The following is a 14,401-nucleotide window of genomic DNA, read 5'->3' on the forward strand; positions in this document are numbered from 1 at the left end:
TTGTTGTTTTTTATCTAATACTGGGAGTGACTGTGAAACGACTAGCATGTATCAAAATCTTAAAATACTGAATTTTGGTAGGTTGGAAATGATCTGTGTAAACTTCAAATTTTAAAATTAAATACTTGAATACTAAACTACAAGTTTGATGGGTTTTACCTTGATACTAACTCATCTCTCAACTAAGGGTGCTTTACAAGAGGGCTGTCAGCTGTTGACCAGATCTTTTACATCTGTGTGGATGGCCACGTGGAAATGCATTCATGTGCTTTGTCCTGTCTATTGCAGCTATGAAAGAAAGGGAGATAACTGGTGGCAAGGGACAGGGCATGAATAAGTGGAAGAGAAAAAAGAAAATTTTTTAAGACCAGGACTAAGCATTAAAAAATCAACCTCTCTACACTATGAATGTAACATGCCAACCTAAATATTTCCTAAGTGCACAATACTAGGAATTGCAGAACTGATGGGAGCTTGACATCTCGAGGTTAGTGTTCTGATGATGTTATTAATGAGTTGAACTTTTCAAAAAGGGCGTACAATGCAACGAACCACATACATATGAACGTAACTCCTGTTTCTGAGGAGGACTTTTGAAAGTAGTCAAGGACTGCTCTCCAACAATTGAGAATCACTCTTTGCTATGTAACTAAAGCAGTGGTGCCAAATAAGAGAGTACAGTAAGAAACATTGAAATTTCTCCAGTTAAAAAAAATGAAAACAGAAATTGTGTATGTGGATCACGTCTGCCAGTTATCAGACACAGGAGGGCCATTAACTGGTCTGTGAAGGAAGGAATATTGTTGTATAAATGTTTTAATTTTAGGAATGTTGGCTTTTAAAAGTAAATTCTGTGAATAAGCCGTAGGGAAGTATTATTAGCAAACGGTTTCTGATGTTAAATGAGAATGTGATTTTTAATCCAGTAATTGCTTGAGAAAAATAATGGAATAAGGTTCCTGCAATAAATCGTGGCAGGTAAGCCATTCTGCACATCTTAAACTCCCTGTTAAGTTGACCTCAGTCATTTTTCTATGTCATGTTTTTCAATAAAAATCCTACAATACAGTTGTGTGGTGTTCTTTTCCCTTGTCAACATGAATTCAGAGTGACTCTGTCAGCTTGTAATTCCTGAGTATTCCTGCTAGCACTGTAGCATAAGAAGAGTCGTTAATCTACAGTGCAAGATAAAGGCTTTACATAATAAACAATGTTAGTGCTTTCATGTTGTTCTACATTCAGCTCCTATCAGCTAATTAAGATACCACTGTGAGTCTTAATTTATGTTTCTCAGTGGCTTTGTTGAGCTTTTTCCTGCTTGTTCCTGTGCTTTGAGTAAGGGTGTTCTGTGCTGCGGCACGCTCAGAAAGTATTGTAGAATTGTGCAGAAGTAATTGCTGATGGTTGCTTTTCCATCTGTGCAGGGGGAAGGCAACATTGGGCTGGTGGAGTGTTGCTCAAGGGGAAAAGAAGTGGTTTCATCAGCAGCAGTAGTCCCTCAGGCAGATGGGAATATCGCACACAAGCTGAAAGGCTGCTATCAACAGATAGCTGTGCGTGTGACTGGCCTTGCATCTCTGAGGCTTGCTCATCTTTGTATAAAGAAAAATAAGAAAATGGAAAACTGTTGAGGTTTTCTCTGTGGAAATTGAGCAGTCACTCTAACTGTGGGCTGCCAGCTGTACCCAGCAACCAAGACAGTTGTGTTGCAGTGTTTTAGTTACACTGGCTAAAAACTGAAGGCTCTAGTAACACCTCAGTATGCTAAGGCTGACAAATGGTGTAGGAAGTGGGCTTTGCAGTTGAAAGGATAAGCTCTGAAAGGTGCCTTTAAGCAGTGTCAAATAGAGCTTTTTGTAATTTTTCTTCTCAAGCCCAAAAGTGAGCACTCAGCTTGTGTTGTAGCAGGGAAAAATCATTTGTGTTGTGTTTTTCATAAAACTCAACACCCTAAAGTTGCAAAAAGACAGTTGCACCAAATAATTGAGTGGCTGTGTCTTACTAGAATGCTATAAAAACTTATATGGGTACTCTTTAAATAGCATATTTTATTATAAAGGTTCTTGGTGTGGGATTTTTCACTTGGGAGCCATTAACATCTCGGGACAGCAAATGTTCTTATTAATATTTTTGTGTCTTTTTTTTGGTTTTGCTATATGTACATTGACTGTAATTACAGTTGGTGGGGCAGGGAACTTTATCTTAAGCTGTCAGGTTCTGTGTCAACTTGGCTGTAATGATAAGTTACACAGTGTTGAAAGAAAGCTTGTGTAGTCAGCCTGTAGGCAGTCGTTGCCTGTGCAAGGCCGTGACAGGAATAAAATGCTGTCCTGTAATGCTACCACGTTACTGCTCCCCTGCCCAGCTCTCCTCTGCCACTTAACTAGTTTCCTGCTTTTCCCTGGTCTTCAGGTGCTGCAGTACTGTGGTGTTCCTAATGTCCTGGCTGCTCTACAGACCTGCTGCTTTCTCCCTAGTGCTTGTACAATGAAAAGGAAGCGGAGGGGAATGCTGTTCTGCCAGTGACTAGGTAGGGTTTTTGTGCTTTCCCATCACTCTGATGGTGGTCTTCAATGCCTCTGCTTAACCTCTGAATTTGGGACGTGAAATAAACTAAGTGAAAATTGATCTGACCTGACAGTGTGGGAGATAATCTTGTTCTCAGGAGCAGAGGTAAATGTCTGCAGATAATGCTCTTGTTCACTAGCAATGCTTGCCTTTATTTCAAATAAATTTGTCATTGCAATGGTGCTATTGGCATGTCCTTGACTTGTACAACTGATGAAGAAGAATTCTTGCTAAGAAAAATGCTTCTAGGTGTTTTAAAATGTGCTGCCATTTTTACTGTGCTTTTTTTCTTGGTATCAATTAAAACTGAAGAAAAAGGGCATGCCCCTTGTACAAAAGGTGCTTTAGAAGCATTTGTAGATGTATTTGTGTGAAAAGATCTCCCTTATTTCCAACGTTTTCAGCTTAAATTTGCAGTGAACCTTCCTGTGCAAGCTGGTGCAGGGAGCCGGCTGTGGCAGGTGCGTTGGGCTAGGTGATTTCTAGAGGTTCCTTCCACCCTCTACCGTCCTTTGTTTCTGGTAAGGCAGCACGTGCTCGGTTTGGTGCAGGCTTTGCCTCTATCTAACCTCTGTAAAGCAGAGTAGTGTGTCTCAAATGAAGGGTGTTTTGGCCGAGACCAATCTCCTGGAGTTGGGCTATGTGTAGCAGTACTGTTAAGAATACTTCTCTAGGTATTTAAAGGCGTTGCTAAGAACTCGCTTGGCTCCCTACCTAATTTTGTGTAAACGTGTATCTGTAACGGCTGGAAAAGCCTTTATCACTGGACGTGCCCCCATGCAGAAAGCGGCCTGCCTCGCTGCTTTCAAGCAGAGCTTGAAGCACGCGTGGCCGCCTTTCCTCGCGCTGCCCTGTGGGGCCCGGCAGTCCGCGCGCCCCGAGCCGTGTGCCGTTGGCGGGCGCCGCGCTGCTCTGTGAGGTCACAACTCCCTCGCGGCGGCGGTGGTCACTGCGCGGCCGCTCTACCTCCTCCCTCGTGCCCCGCGCCGGAGCGGACAGCGGAGCCTCGGGAGGCGGGGCGGAACGGCGACGGCCTCGGGGAGGAGAGACGGCGGCCCCGCCTCGGCCCTCCGCCGCCGCCTTCCCCCGAGGGCCGCTCGCGGCGGCCGGCAGGGCATGTCCGCCGCGCAGGTGTCCGCCGAGCGCCCGGCCTGGCGCGCCGAGGGCCGTGACGGGCCGGCCGAAGAAGCCCGGCGGAGAGAGCCCGGCGAGAGAGAGGCTACGGAGAGCGGCGGCCGGCGCGAGCCCGACGAACTGCGGCGGCAGGCGGCGGCCGAAGCCCCTCCGCCCAGGGAGAACGCGTGGACGAAGCGCAGAGCCGCGAGGGACGGCGCGGCCCACGGGCAGCCCGTGCCGCGGGATCCAGGTGCGGGCCGGGCCGGGCCGGGAGGGCGGGGTGCCGGGGTGCCGGCCTGCCGGGGCCGCTTTCAGTTCTGAGGAAACACCGCGTGTGCCGGGCGAAGAGCGCGTCCTTTCCTTTCCTCCTCCCCCGGCTCCGCTTTCCGCCGCGCTGCACGCGGCCGGCCGCGAGCGTCCGGGCTTCTACATACATGGGCAGGGCGGCGGGGCGCGGCTGCGGAGGCCCCGCACCGGCAGCGGAGCGCTGAGCCGCCCGTGCGGCGCCGCTGTCACGCAGGAGCGTTGCTGAACCCCTGCTGCTTTCCTGTAGGTCAGCTCTTTGTTTCTGTCGTGCTTTGCTTAGCTGGTGTGTTTGGTTTCGTTTTGATTTGTTGGTACCGATTTCCCTGTTCGATCCGCTGCCGTGTTTCGCTTTTCACGAGGTCGGGCTTGTGCCAAGGCCTTAGTGCTACAGCTGTAGTTAGCTCGCTGGTGCTGAGGGTTCGGGCTTGGTGCGATTTGCTGGCCTTGTATTACCCCAGATGTAAACTAAAGCTGTGTGAGCGCTTCGTACAGACTGCGGGCTGAGAGTGCCCAGCCTTGGGCCCCTGAGGAGTTCCTCGAAGTCAGCACTTCTTGGAGTGCTGCTGTCGGCTGGAAGCAGCTGCCAGCCCCACATGCGTAGCCCGGCGTGTGCTCCCTGCACTCTGCTGGCAGCCCCGGTTACGTTCTCAACGGTCTCTTTTACCCTGGACTTAATTGTGTGCCTCCCTCACGACGAGAGGTGTATCCCATTTACAGTGCCGAGCAGACGTATCGTGCAGGCAGACAGAAATGCTCTCCGGACCTCAGAACCTTTATTTAGCCGTAGATCAGACCCTTTGGCAGCACGTGTACCCATCTGTACCATCGGGCCGTGCTGTCTGTGTGTACTGACGCACTCGTAAATGCCAACTTAGCGTTGCTCCTGCAGCCCAGCGCCGTGCTATGGCTGCAGTCCTGCCCATACACGGCAGGGAGCTCCTCACCTGCCCGGGCTGCTGGGGCAGTCCCAGTAATAGTACAGCGGGAGCCGCTTTGGTGCACTAATGCCCCGTGGGCCTGGTCGGGCCTCTGCTGGAAATGCTGCTCTTTGTTGAGGTTTTGCTTCCCGCTGAAGGAAAAACACAGAAAGAGTTGTCAGAGGAACAAAGAATGGAGGCGTGGAGTTCGTCCACCACATGCATTAGGTGTTCAGTTTACTTCACAGAGCTTTCAGCTGTTTTTCATCTGTGCAGAGGTTATTATTGATGAAATTACCCCCTTACAGGTTGGGGAGTGTCTTCTTTCAATGGCAAGTGCATAATTCAGCAAATAGAGGAGTTACTGGTGGCAGTGGTACCAGTAAAAGGCATGCGAGGTAGGGTGTGGTGTGGTGTGGTTGCCATGGGGAGCTTTGGGGGGAGCCACTGCTCACTGCTTGTGGAAGGTGGAATGGCTGATCCAGCGGGGATGAGGGAAGGAGTGATTGTGCATGGCCAGTCCCCCCGTCTCCCCCCCAGTTTGCAGGAGATGTGTTCTAAAGCAGTGAATTGACGAAGCAGCATCAGTGACTCAAGGCCCTTCTGAGTGTAGTAGTATGGAAATTACGCTTGTGAAGTAGTAAGTAGGTGAGCAGAAATGCTGCTGGGATGGAATGTAAAACTGTCCGTACGAGGAATAATAAAACGGAAAAGAATCTCGCATCAAAGTAGCAGCTGAATCCTGTTGAACTCGTTGATCATGGCCTGATTTGTTGCAAGTTTCCTGACGCATGTATGGCGGCGTGCTCCGTGATAGTTACACGCCAGGCAGGCTGCTTCCAGGCACTTACCTGTGGCCATCCACGCACTGTAGTGTTACTCATCTGTACCAGAGGCAGAACCAACTCCTTCCTTTGAAGGCAACTGCTGAAGTCACCGGACAGACAATAGAAGGAAAAAGTAATGGAAAAAGCTTGAAAGTCTTTCCTGGTGGAAGAGTTCTGTCCAAGCTTTGTTACTTCTTAATTTTGGGTGTCGGATGTGTCAGTAGGTTTTAATAACGTGGTGGTAAACCAAACACCTCGTATAAACAAACTTGTTGTTTTTATGCTGTGTTTGTTACTATAGTTTGGTGTTGCGGAGTAAGCCTTTTATTAAACTCCTAAGAAGAACAAATTCAGAGTGATACAATGGCTGCTACTAATCTGCAGTTAATTCACAGAGGAAAACATACAGCAATACGGAGTTGCCAGTGAAGTTCATGGTTCCTATCTAACCCTGGGATCCGTGGCACGGGAAGGCAGCTCTGGCAGGGGCTGCCCATGGTTAAAGGCAGTTCTTGCAGCATGCACGTTCCTCCCTGCCTCTCCCGTAGTGCTGAGCTTTCACTGCGTCTTCATTTCTTCAAGTTGGAACTGGCTAATTAAGACAGGAGCATTGCGAGGAGGAAGTGCTGCATAATCATGTCAATGACCATTTTTTTTACTATGTAACAAGATAAGTTTTGTTTTAAATGGAGCCAAAGAGATGTGTCCCTACTGAAGCCATGTACCAACCCAGTGTTATTCCTGTTTTCCTTGTCTTTCCTTTGAGTCTTGTTTTATCTTAGCCTGCCCTTTGAGCCAGGCTCTTCCAAAAGAGATTAGTTATCCTTCCTTCACTTAAATAATTTCCAACATGGAGGTGTTGAACTGATTTTATTCCATTGTTGTTCCACCTCTTTGATGAAATACTTTTTTTTTTCTTTCTTATAACCTTGTAAAAGTGAACCCAAACAACACGCTGTGTAGCTCTAATGACTCATTTGAGACCAGCATCATCTGAGGAAGTGTGGAATAGATGAGTGCATGGTGTGATGGGTTGAGAACTGTCTGACTGGCAGAGCTCAGAGGGCTGTGATTGGTAGTGCAGAGTCCAGTTGGAGGCCTGTACTTAGCAGTATTCCGCAGGGGTCAGCATTGGGTCCGGTCCTGTTCAACATCTTCATCAAATGACCTTGATGAGGGGATAGAGTCCGCCCTCAGCAAGTTTGCTGATGATACAAAGCTGGGAGGAATGGCTGACACGCCAGAAGGCTGTGCTGCCATTCAGCAAGACCTGGACAGGCTGCAGAGTTGGGCAGAGAGGAACCGGATGAGATATAATGAGAGCAAGTGTAGATTCTTGCACCTAGGGAGGAGTAACCGTAACGGCACGCACTGGTCCAGGTTGGAAGGTGAGCTGCTGGAGAGGAGCTCTGAGGAGAGGGAACTGTTTGTCCTGCTGGATGCCAGGTTGGCCGTGAGCCAGTTGTGTGCCCTGGTGGCCAAGAAGGCCAGTGGGATCCTGGGGCGCATTAAAAAGAGCGTGGCCAGCAGATCAAGGGAAGTGATCCTTCCCCTTTTCTCTGCCTGAGTGAGACCTCACCTGGAGTACTGTGTCCAGTTCTGGGCTCCCTGGTACAAGACGGCCACCCTGGACGCCTACCTGTGCAATCTGGTCTAGGGAGCTGCTTTGGCAGGGGGGTTGGACTCGATGATCTCTAGAGGTCCCTTCCAACCCCTACAATTCTGTGACTGTGTGATTAGATAATTATTCAAGAACAGTTAATGAAATTTATGGAAGTTTTCTTTAAAGCACAATATCTGTGGTAAGTGAATTCGCTTCCAAGTGTTCTTTGATGTTGTAGTTAATCAGTGTAACTGTACGCTTCAGTCTTTAATGTTTTGCTCAGTTTGTCATCATTCATTCCATCGATTTCTGGACATTGAGGACATCCTTCTTCTGGCTGATGTTTCGGTAGCAGAAACCAGTTCACAAGTGCTATTGATTAGCTATGGTCTGTTAGTAAGCAGGTGTTGCAGGTACAGCTTAGTAAAGGTGTGCTGTTACTGGGCATAACAAACTTTGCAGTTTTGATTAGTAAACTGGCAAATGATCTGATTATCAAATCCTTTGGTGGATCTAATGCAAATACTGTCATTATTTCTTGTGAATTCACCGTGAGTTTAAATAGCAGCCATTTTATTTGAAGAATTATCGAGAGATACAACCTCAGCAATTATCCCACCCCTGAAGGGATTAAAAGCATTCTCTTTCCGAATCTGCTGTCATTATTTTCCAGACCTATGACAGTTCATAAAATAGAACACAAAATACATCTGTTTGTATGGTGAGGAAGTTGGTCCAACTAATGCTGTTTTGCTACAAAATGCTTCAACTACTGTAGGAAAGGATATTAGCACTGATGACTGCTTTTTAATTTCCCACAGTCTTGGATCATGCATCCATGCTCATAAGTTTAAACTATCATATGTTCCAAGGGATTATTCTGTCACATTTGCAAGGCCTATACGTGTATTTGTTGAAATATCAGGTTTAAGCACTGCTGTCCTTACTTAAAAATGGAATATGACTGTGTGGCAAATGTTCAACTAACAGTTCCACTGCAATTTTGAGGAGCTGCTTGATTTCACCCCCGATCTATTGGTGATTTTAGTGAGAGCTGTTTTAGCAAGAACTATTGGTGATGGGTGGATGGTTGGACTGAGTGATCCTGTGGGTCTTTTCCAACTTTGGTGATTCTATGAAAACATATGCAGAAAACATCTTCCTTGCTCCTTTCATCAGGTAAAGAAAAAATCTAAATTGCTGCCTAGTTATTTTCACAACTTCAACACATCCTTTCTGAAGTATCAAAGAATATACTGAAAATGTAGTTAGCCTTACAGTTGGTGATGCATTTTTATGTGTAAATTTACTCCTCCATCTCTGCACGGCATCCAGTGTCACCTTCTCTTTGCAGCTGTTTGAGGGTTGGTGCTGTTTTGGCAGTTTGTCTTTTGTTTTTTGTAATTATTGTTTCGAACTGTACGTGACGTGTTGGTACATCCATGTCTTTCTGCAGAAGATACCTTGTGTTAGGGCACAGTATATAAGGAGACTCAAAAGAACCATCTTTGGAAGCCATTTTTCATGTTATTTCAGTTTTCACATGGATGGCATCTTCACTGGAGTTCAGTGATTGAACTGTGATCCTTAGCAATTAAACTTGCCCATCCTTGATTTGGTTTTTCTTTCTGTCCACTTCTTCAAAGTTCATCTGAAAGCCACCAGCTAAAGGAATAGCAGACAGCTGAATATTTTCGGGGGCTGGTGGCTTCTGCTCTGGCCATAAACTAAAGATAGCATTTCTGGTATTCAGTACTGTTTCATGATTCTGAAACCCAAGGCTGGGTTAGCGTTCAGCATGGAGCTTTTATCTAAATATTCCAATGGTGGGGTGAGCTTTGTCTGCAGGTGGCTGTATCCCTATTCATGAGAATGTGGCAGACTTGTTTGAGGTAAAACTTGTAAGGGAGACGATGTTTTGTTCTTTTACTCTCACTCTCCTTCCCCCACCCTTTATCTTTTCTTTCATGCCTCACGCCAAAATCCAGCTCCTAAATGATAAGCTGGCTGGCCAGGAGAGGTCAGTTACATTTGGGTCTGAATGAGACCCTGGAAACCTGGAAGAGCTCTTGCTGGGGAGCACTGGCCATTCCATTCAGTATGAGCTCCATCAGCTAGACAGTGTTGTTACCTGATATTCATTAGCTTTTCACGTAGTGTACAAATTTATCTTCTAAGATGACTACATATTAGATTTATAAGCAGATAAGAAAGGTTACTTACAAAACAAGTTGGGTCTCATTTTGCTTGATTCAGGTGGCCTCTGTTGCTGCCTTGAATAACATCCTATGACTAAGGAACTGCGGTGAAGCTGAGTTGGCTTTTTTTCTGTTTAATTCCTTGCTTCAGCAAGGATGCACTGAGAGGAGTTGTGGCAGAGCAGTCCTTGGGTAGCAATTTAAGTAAAAGTGTTGTGAGACAGAAAAAAGGGCTTTGGTAAGGTAACCAAACAGCTAAAAGGAGAGCTCTGTTCAGAGAGCAAACACTATGGCTGGTCAGTTTGCCTTGGCAGGCAATTGACAGCTATGTTGTTGGCACAAATTACAATTAGCTTGATGATCTGTGACTACAACTTTTTTGTTTGTTTGTTTGTTTGTTTTTTCCTTATTTCATATTAGTAGTTAGTTTGCTATTGAACAGTATGTAAAAATTAGGACTGTACAGTCATTATGTGCACTGGGCATGAGGGTGGGGTTCCCGGGGTGAAGCTGCAATGAGGGAGATTAGGGAAGTCAGTGGCTGCCAGAGAGATAAGGGCTAAGGAGGTGATGTTATCCTCAAGGACGTAACAATCCCCTAGTGATTTCAGCCCTCCTCAATGGTTAGAGCTTGGCTTTCAGTAAAAGGCTGAAAAAAACCTCTTCTGTTGAAGGTTGTAGCTGCTTCCCTGTGGCAGAAAAAGCCACACAGTGAGAGTGGAACTAAGGCAGCTGGAAGAATATAATTTAAAGAATATGCATGGTGAGAACAGAATGAAGGTAGAAGAAACTAAAAGGTGGCTTTATCTGTCGGGATCTACTCTCCCAAGAGAAGCTATGTGGTAATAGTTGTGTTGCTATTGTGTTGTTTTTGTTGTTTTTTTTCCTCTGAATACTCAACAAAGAAACCTAGAGCACAGTGTAATGGGTAGGAAAATGAGAGAATCACATTCATATACAGAATGGAAATTGCATATATATTAAAAAGCATAATGAATGAAAATGGGTACTATTTCTCAGGAGGAGTATTGTCGTTATGAAGGTTAGGTCTTAGGATTGTTCTGAAAATGGTTGATTATCAGCTTTCTGGCAATTAGTTGCATTTATCATAAACAGATTTTGTAACTTGTAGAATCTGAACATAAAAATGTATCGGCCTTACAGTTATTTTGTCTCTGCATCTTTCCTTTTATTTTTTCTTGTCTTGCTTAGATTTGTTTCCAAGCAGTGTGGCTCAATTCTTTAGCGTATGTGTGCTTGCTTACACATTGAAATTACTAGGAATTTGTCAATATGCAGAATCATTTTATTTCATGCTCACATAGTGGTGAATTTCCTAAATGAATCACGTGGTTTCAGTGTAGATTCTAATGTATGGGTATTTGTTTATATGGGTTTTAGTCTCATTTTTTCTGATACCTAAATTAAACTACCAATGTTTAGAGGCAATCTTGGCATTATAGTTCAACAAATGCTTACATACTGTTATATAATATTCCATTCACCTGTTTTTTCAAGACTGTTCATACTTCTTGTGAGTTTGAGTTTTTCAGTGCCATATGCTATTAGTTATCTTATGGAGATATTCTTGTAGTAATTATGTTACGAATGTTCACTGCCGTCAATACAAAGGCTGCTAAAAAAGCCATAGATATAATATGCTAGATAGTAGAAAATTGTTAAAGCATGCCTTACGCTTTTTAAGTGCAACTTATTTGTTTACTGTTATTCTTTTTCAGAACTAGAGAATTCCTCTAAGCATATAAAAGCAGCAAAACCCAGGACAAGGAAGTGCAGCAAGGTTTGTATTTGCCAGAAAAGCATTCAGCTTGGGGTTAGCGGGCTGCTTGTGTTAGAAGTCCCAGTTAATGTAACCTGCTTATCTAAACTAGCATTTAGCTCTGTTGATAATAAGGTAGGAAAATGAAATCATTTCAAGGAAATGTTTGCCACAGTGATTATTTACAACCAGAAACAGCTGCTACTATTAAAAAAAGGAAAAAAAAATGACAAGGTATTTTGAAGTTAAGAAGTGTCTTATTCTACTGTGATAATGGTTAATTTTGAAGAAAGAATATATATATATATATTTTTAAAGACGAGGAAATGGAAATCAGAAAACTCAAGTGGTCTGTGTACAAGAGGGTTTAAACAAGTCATGAAATTATATAAAATGGGAAGAGGTTCTAATGTAACAACATAATTTGTGCATGTTGGATAGTGGCTTGGTTTTGGGAATGCTATTTGTATATTACTTCAGTAACGAGCGTGCTTTACTTTCTGTTGCAAAATGATTGTGACAGGAGAGACACTGAATTCTCTTACTGAAAAATTACATTCCTAAAATTTTGTGCAGCCACATCTTCTTAGGTTGAATAAAACCAGTGCTCAAACGTCTTCCAGATGCTAAAAGGTGTTTAAAGATGTAGATGCCTTTAAAGCAGGCAGGGAAACATCTATAAGACAACAATTAGCCTTGAACATTGTTCTTTGTGTACTTCAGTCTTAACTCATTAGTTTGTTCTAACTGCATAATGTAGGAAATGTTGCTTGCTTGTCATCTTTATTTGGCCATGTCCACTGACATATTCTGAGTGAAGGTGTTCTTTAGACAGTTGCTATCGCATGGTTGGTAAGGTGTGTTGTACTTTGTTTTGAATGTAATTGCAGATTGGTCACTTCTGCAGCTGATCTATTCTGTTTAAAAAAAGCTGCTTGTTTATTTTCTGTTGCATTTCCCAGCATTTAAGAATTGCTAGTTCTGATAGCTTTGTTCGAATGAGGATAGTCTTGTCATCGAAGTAATCTTCCGTGTTTTAAAAGGGACTAAATCTAGCAAGTAGCACAAAATGTTGCTGTCTTTGCAGGCCGGTGATTTTGTTGATATTGGAGACTGGCCAACGCCAAGTGAAACAGCAAACAATGAGGTAAGTATTTGTTGTTATCTGCAATATTATTTTATTAAGAATCACGTGGCCTTCTGTGATTAATAGGGTTTCCTCAGAACGTGCTTTTTATATGCTAGAGTTTCAGCAGAAATGTCTTAAACAATTCCAAATGCTGGTCTGTGCTTAACTGTCTATACTAATACAACCATTTCTGAACACTTCACAAGCATCCATGCATGCACCCTTTGTAGCTGGGCGTGTGTGAACATGCAGATTAAAAAAGTGCCGCATTTAATCCATTGTACATTTCTTATATTTCCCTTGTCTGTTCTTTGAGTGGTTTCTAAACAGCCACGGAGCTGTAACTTTTGGGACTGTGAGCATGCTGCACTCTCTTGTGCTCAAATTGTTCCGTGCATAGGTGTCCTGGGAATCATCAGAGGAATGGGGATGGAGAAAGGATTTATTTTCCTATTGCAGATTGGTTTGTTAGCATCAGTGTCATCAAATTCTTTATTTTACAATATCTCGATATGTGCATGATGCATCTGAGGCCTCTTTTATCATCGTGTAAAGCAACAAAGCACAGGCATTTCCTATATATGTGGTGCTTTTCACTCCATGCTTTAGTCCTAGCAGAGCATCTCTGATTTTTCTGCTGTTTTCATGGTGAGGGAAGCCAGAAGATTTGGGTTCGACACTGTGTGTTGTATGATTGAAAACTTCCAAATAGAAGCTGAATCATTTGTCCTGTGGTTTCAGTTTCTAAAACCTTCTCTTTCCCCTAATTGAGTCCTATCTTTATTGTTGATATCAGATCTATATTAGTCCTTGATTTAACTTCTCTTTAGTATCGATAAGTTCCATCACTAACATTCCTGCCAGTTGTTGAGGTGTTGCCACTCCTCTCCTTCTCACAGGGAAACAGTGGTGATCTGTTTAACAATACCACAAAGGTCATGTGTTGATGGACTCTGCTAATTTACTGATAACATTAGAAGTGTGTAACTTCAGTCTCTGGTTTGATTATTCATAAAACTGGAAACAATTCCATCTGTGCATTTTATACCTTTGATGCAAAATGCACATCCTTTTCTTGTGGCATTGTCTAATTCATTATCTAACTCAAAAATGCCATTCCTGAAGATTATGCTGTCGGTTTCGCTGTGGAATACTTCTTATTTGTGATATTTCAGATATACCTGCTGTAATACATTATACGTAGGAGGCTGCTACAGTGCAGAGAAATTCTGTAACAGTGTCTACAAAAATAAATTCTGTGCCATAAGCATTCTGATTGTCAGAAAAGGAGAGGGTCTGCCGAGCTTAGTTCTGACAGATTGAATAGCATTTAAAGAATGACGTTTTGTATCTTTTAGTAATACTTCCAAATGTTAATGCTGACCTATAACTAAGTCTAGAATATGCTTTTTCTACCATCTCTTTTTTTATTTTTTTATTCTTTTTGGGGAGGCACCTGGGATACACCTGTATCTTTTGATCTCTTGTATTCTGCAATAGCACAGTGCTTTGACATCTATTGATTGCATCAAATTTAGTGTGATTAATGATTTCTGTACAGTACTAATCGGAGAGGCTGATGCAGAAACACAAATGTCTGATGTAGTCTGTTTCAAGAGTATTTTTGTTCTCCAGATTTTTTTGCTTTACCAAATGGTATAGATTGTATTGTTAATTAAATATAGATTGAATGTTAATTAAAGTTCTGTTGACTTTAGTACGTAAGAATTTAATCACAGAAATTCACGTGGTGTCTGTTAAACCAGACAGTCAGTTTGTATTTTATCTCAGTTGATTTGTTTGGGGGAAGGTTTTATATTGGAAGTAATTATGGGAATAATACTGCCATATCTGCTGTATGCGTTCCAGCAAGTTCAAAGCAATCTCCACAAGATAGCAGAACTTCGCTTTGGCAAAAATGATTGTAAAGTTTAATTTTCCATGAAGGCATTATATG

At 43.4% G+C, this 14,401-nt stretch overlaps 1 protein-coding gene across 3 annotated transcripts in view; it reads left to right on the top strand.

Moving 5' to 3' along the window:
* The first annotated feature begins 3,638 nt into the window (after positions 1–3,638).
* The window catches only part of LARP1B (La ribonucleoprotein 1B), a 33,603-nt gene continuing 22,840 nt past the window's right edge, over positions 3,639–14,401 (top strand). For 2 of the 3 annotated variants that reach the window (XM_065736405.1, XM_065736403.1), the window contains exons 1-3: positions 3,639–3,934; positions 11,275–11,336; positions 12,403–12,462. In XM_065736405.1, the coding sequence (XP_065592477.1) occupies positions 3,685–3,934; positions 11,275–11,336; positions 12,403–12,462 (372 nt within the window). In that variant the 5' untranslated portion in view covers positions 3,639–3,684. The remainder of the gene's footprint in view (positions 3,935–11,274; positions 11,337–12,402; positions 12,463–14,401) is intronic. The other variant, XM_065736402.1, reaches the window with a different exon arrangement.

This window comes from Cyrtonyx montezumae, unplaced genomic scaffold (assembly GCF_038088225.1).
Source record: "Cyrtonyx montezumae isolate F1298 unplaced genomic scaffold, pur_monq_1.0 scaffold_2, whole genome shotgun sequence".
In the NCBI taxonomy this organism is placed as follows: Eukaryota; Metazoa; Chordata; class Aves; order Galliformes; family Odontophoridae; genus Cyrtonyx; species Cyrtonyx montezumae.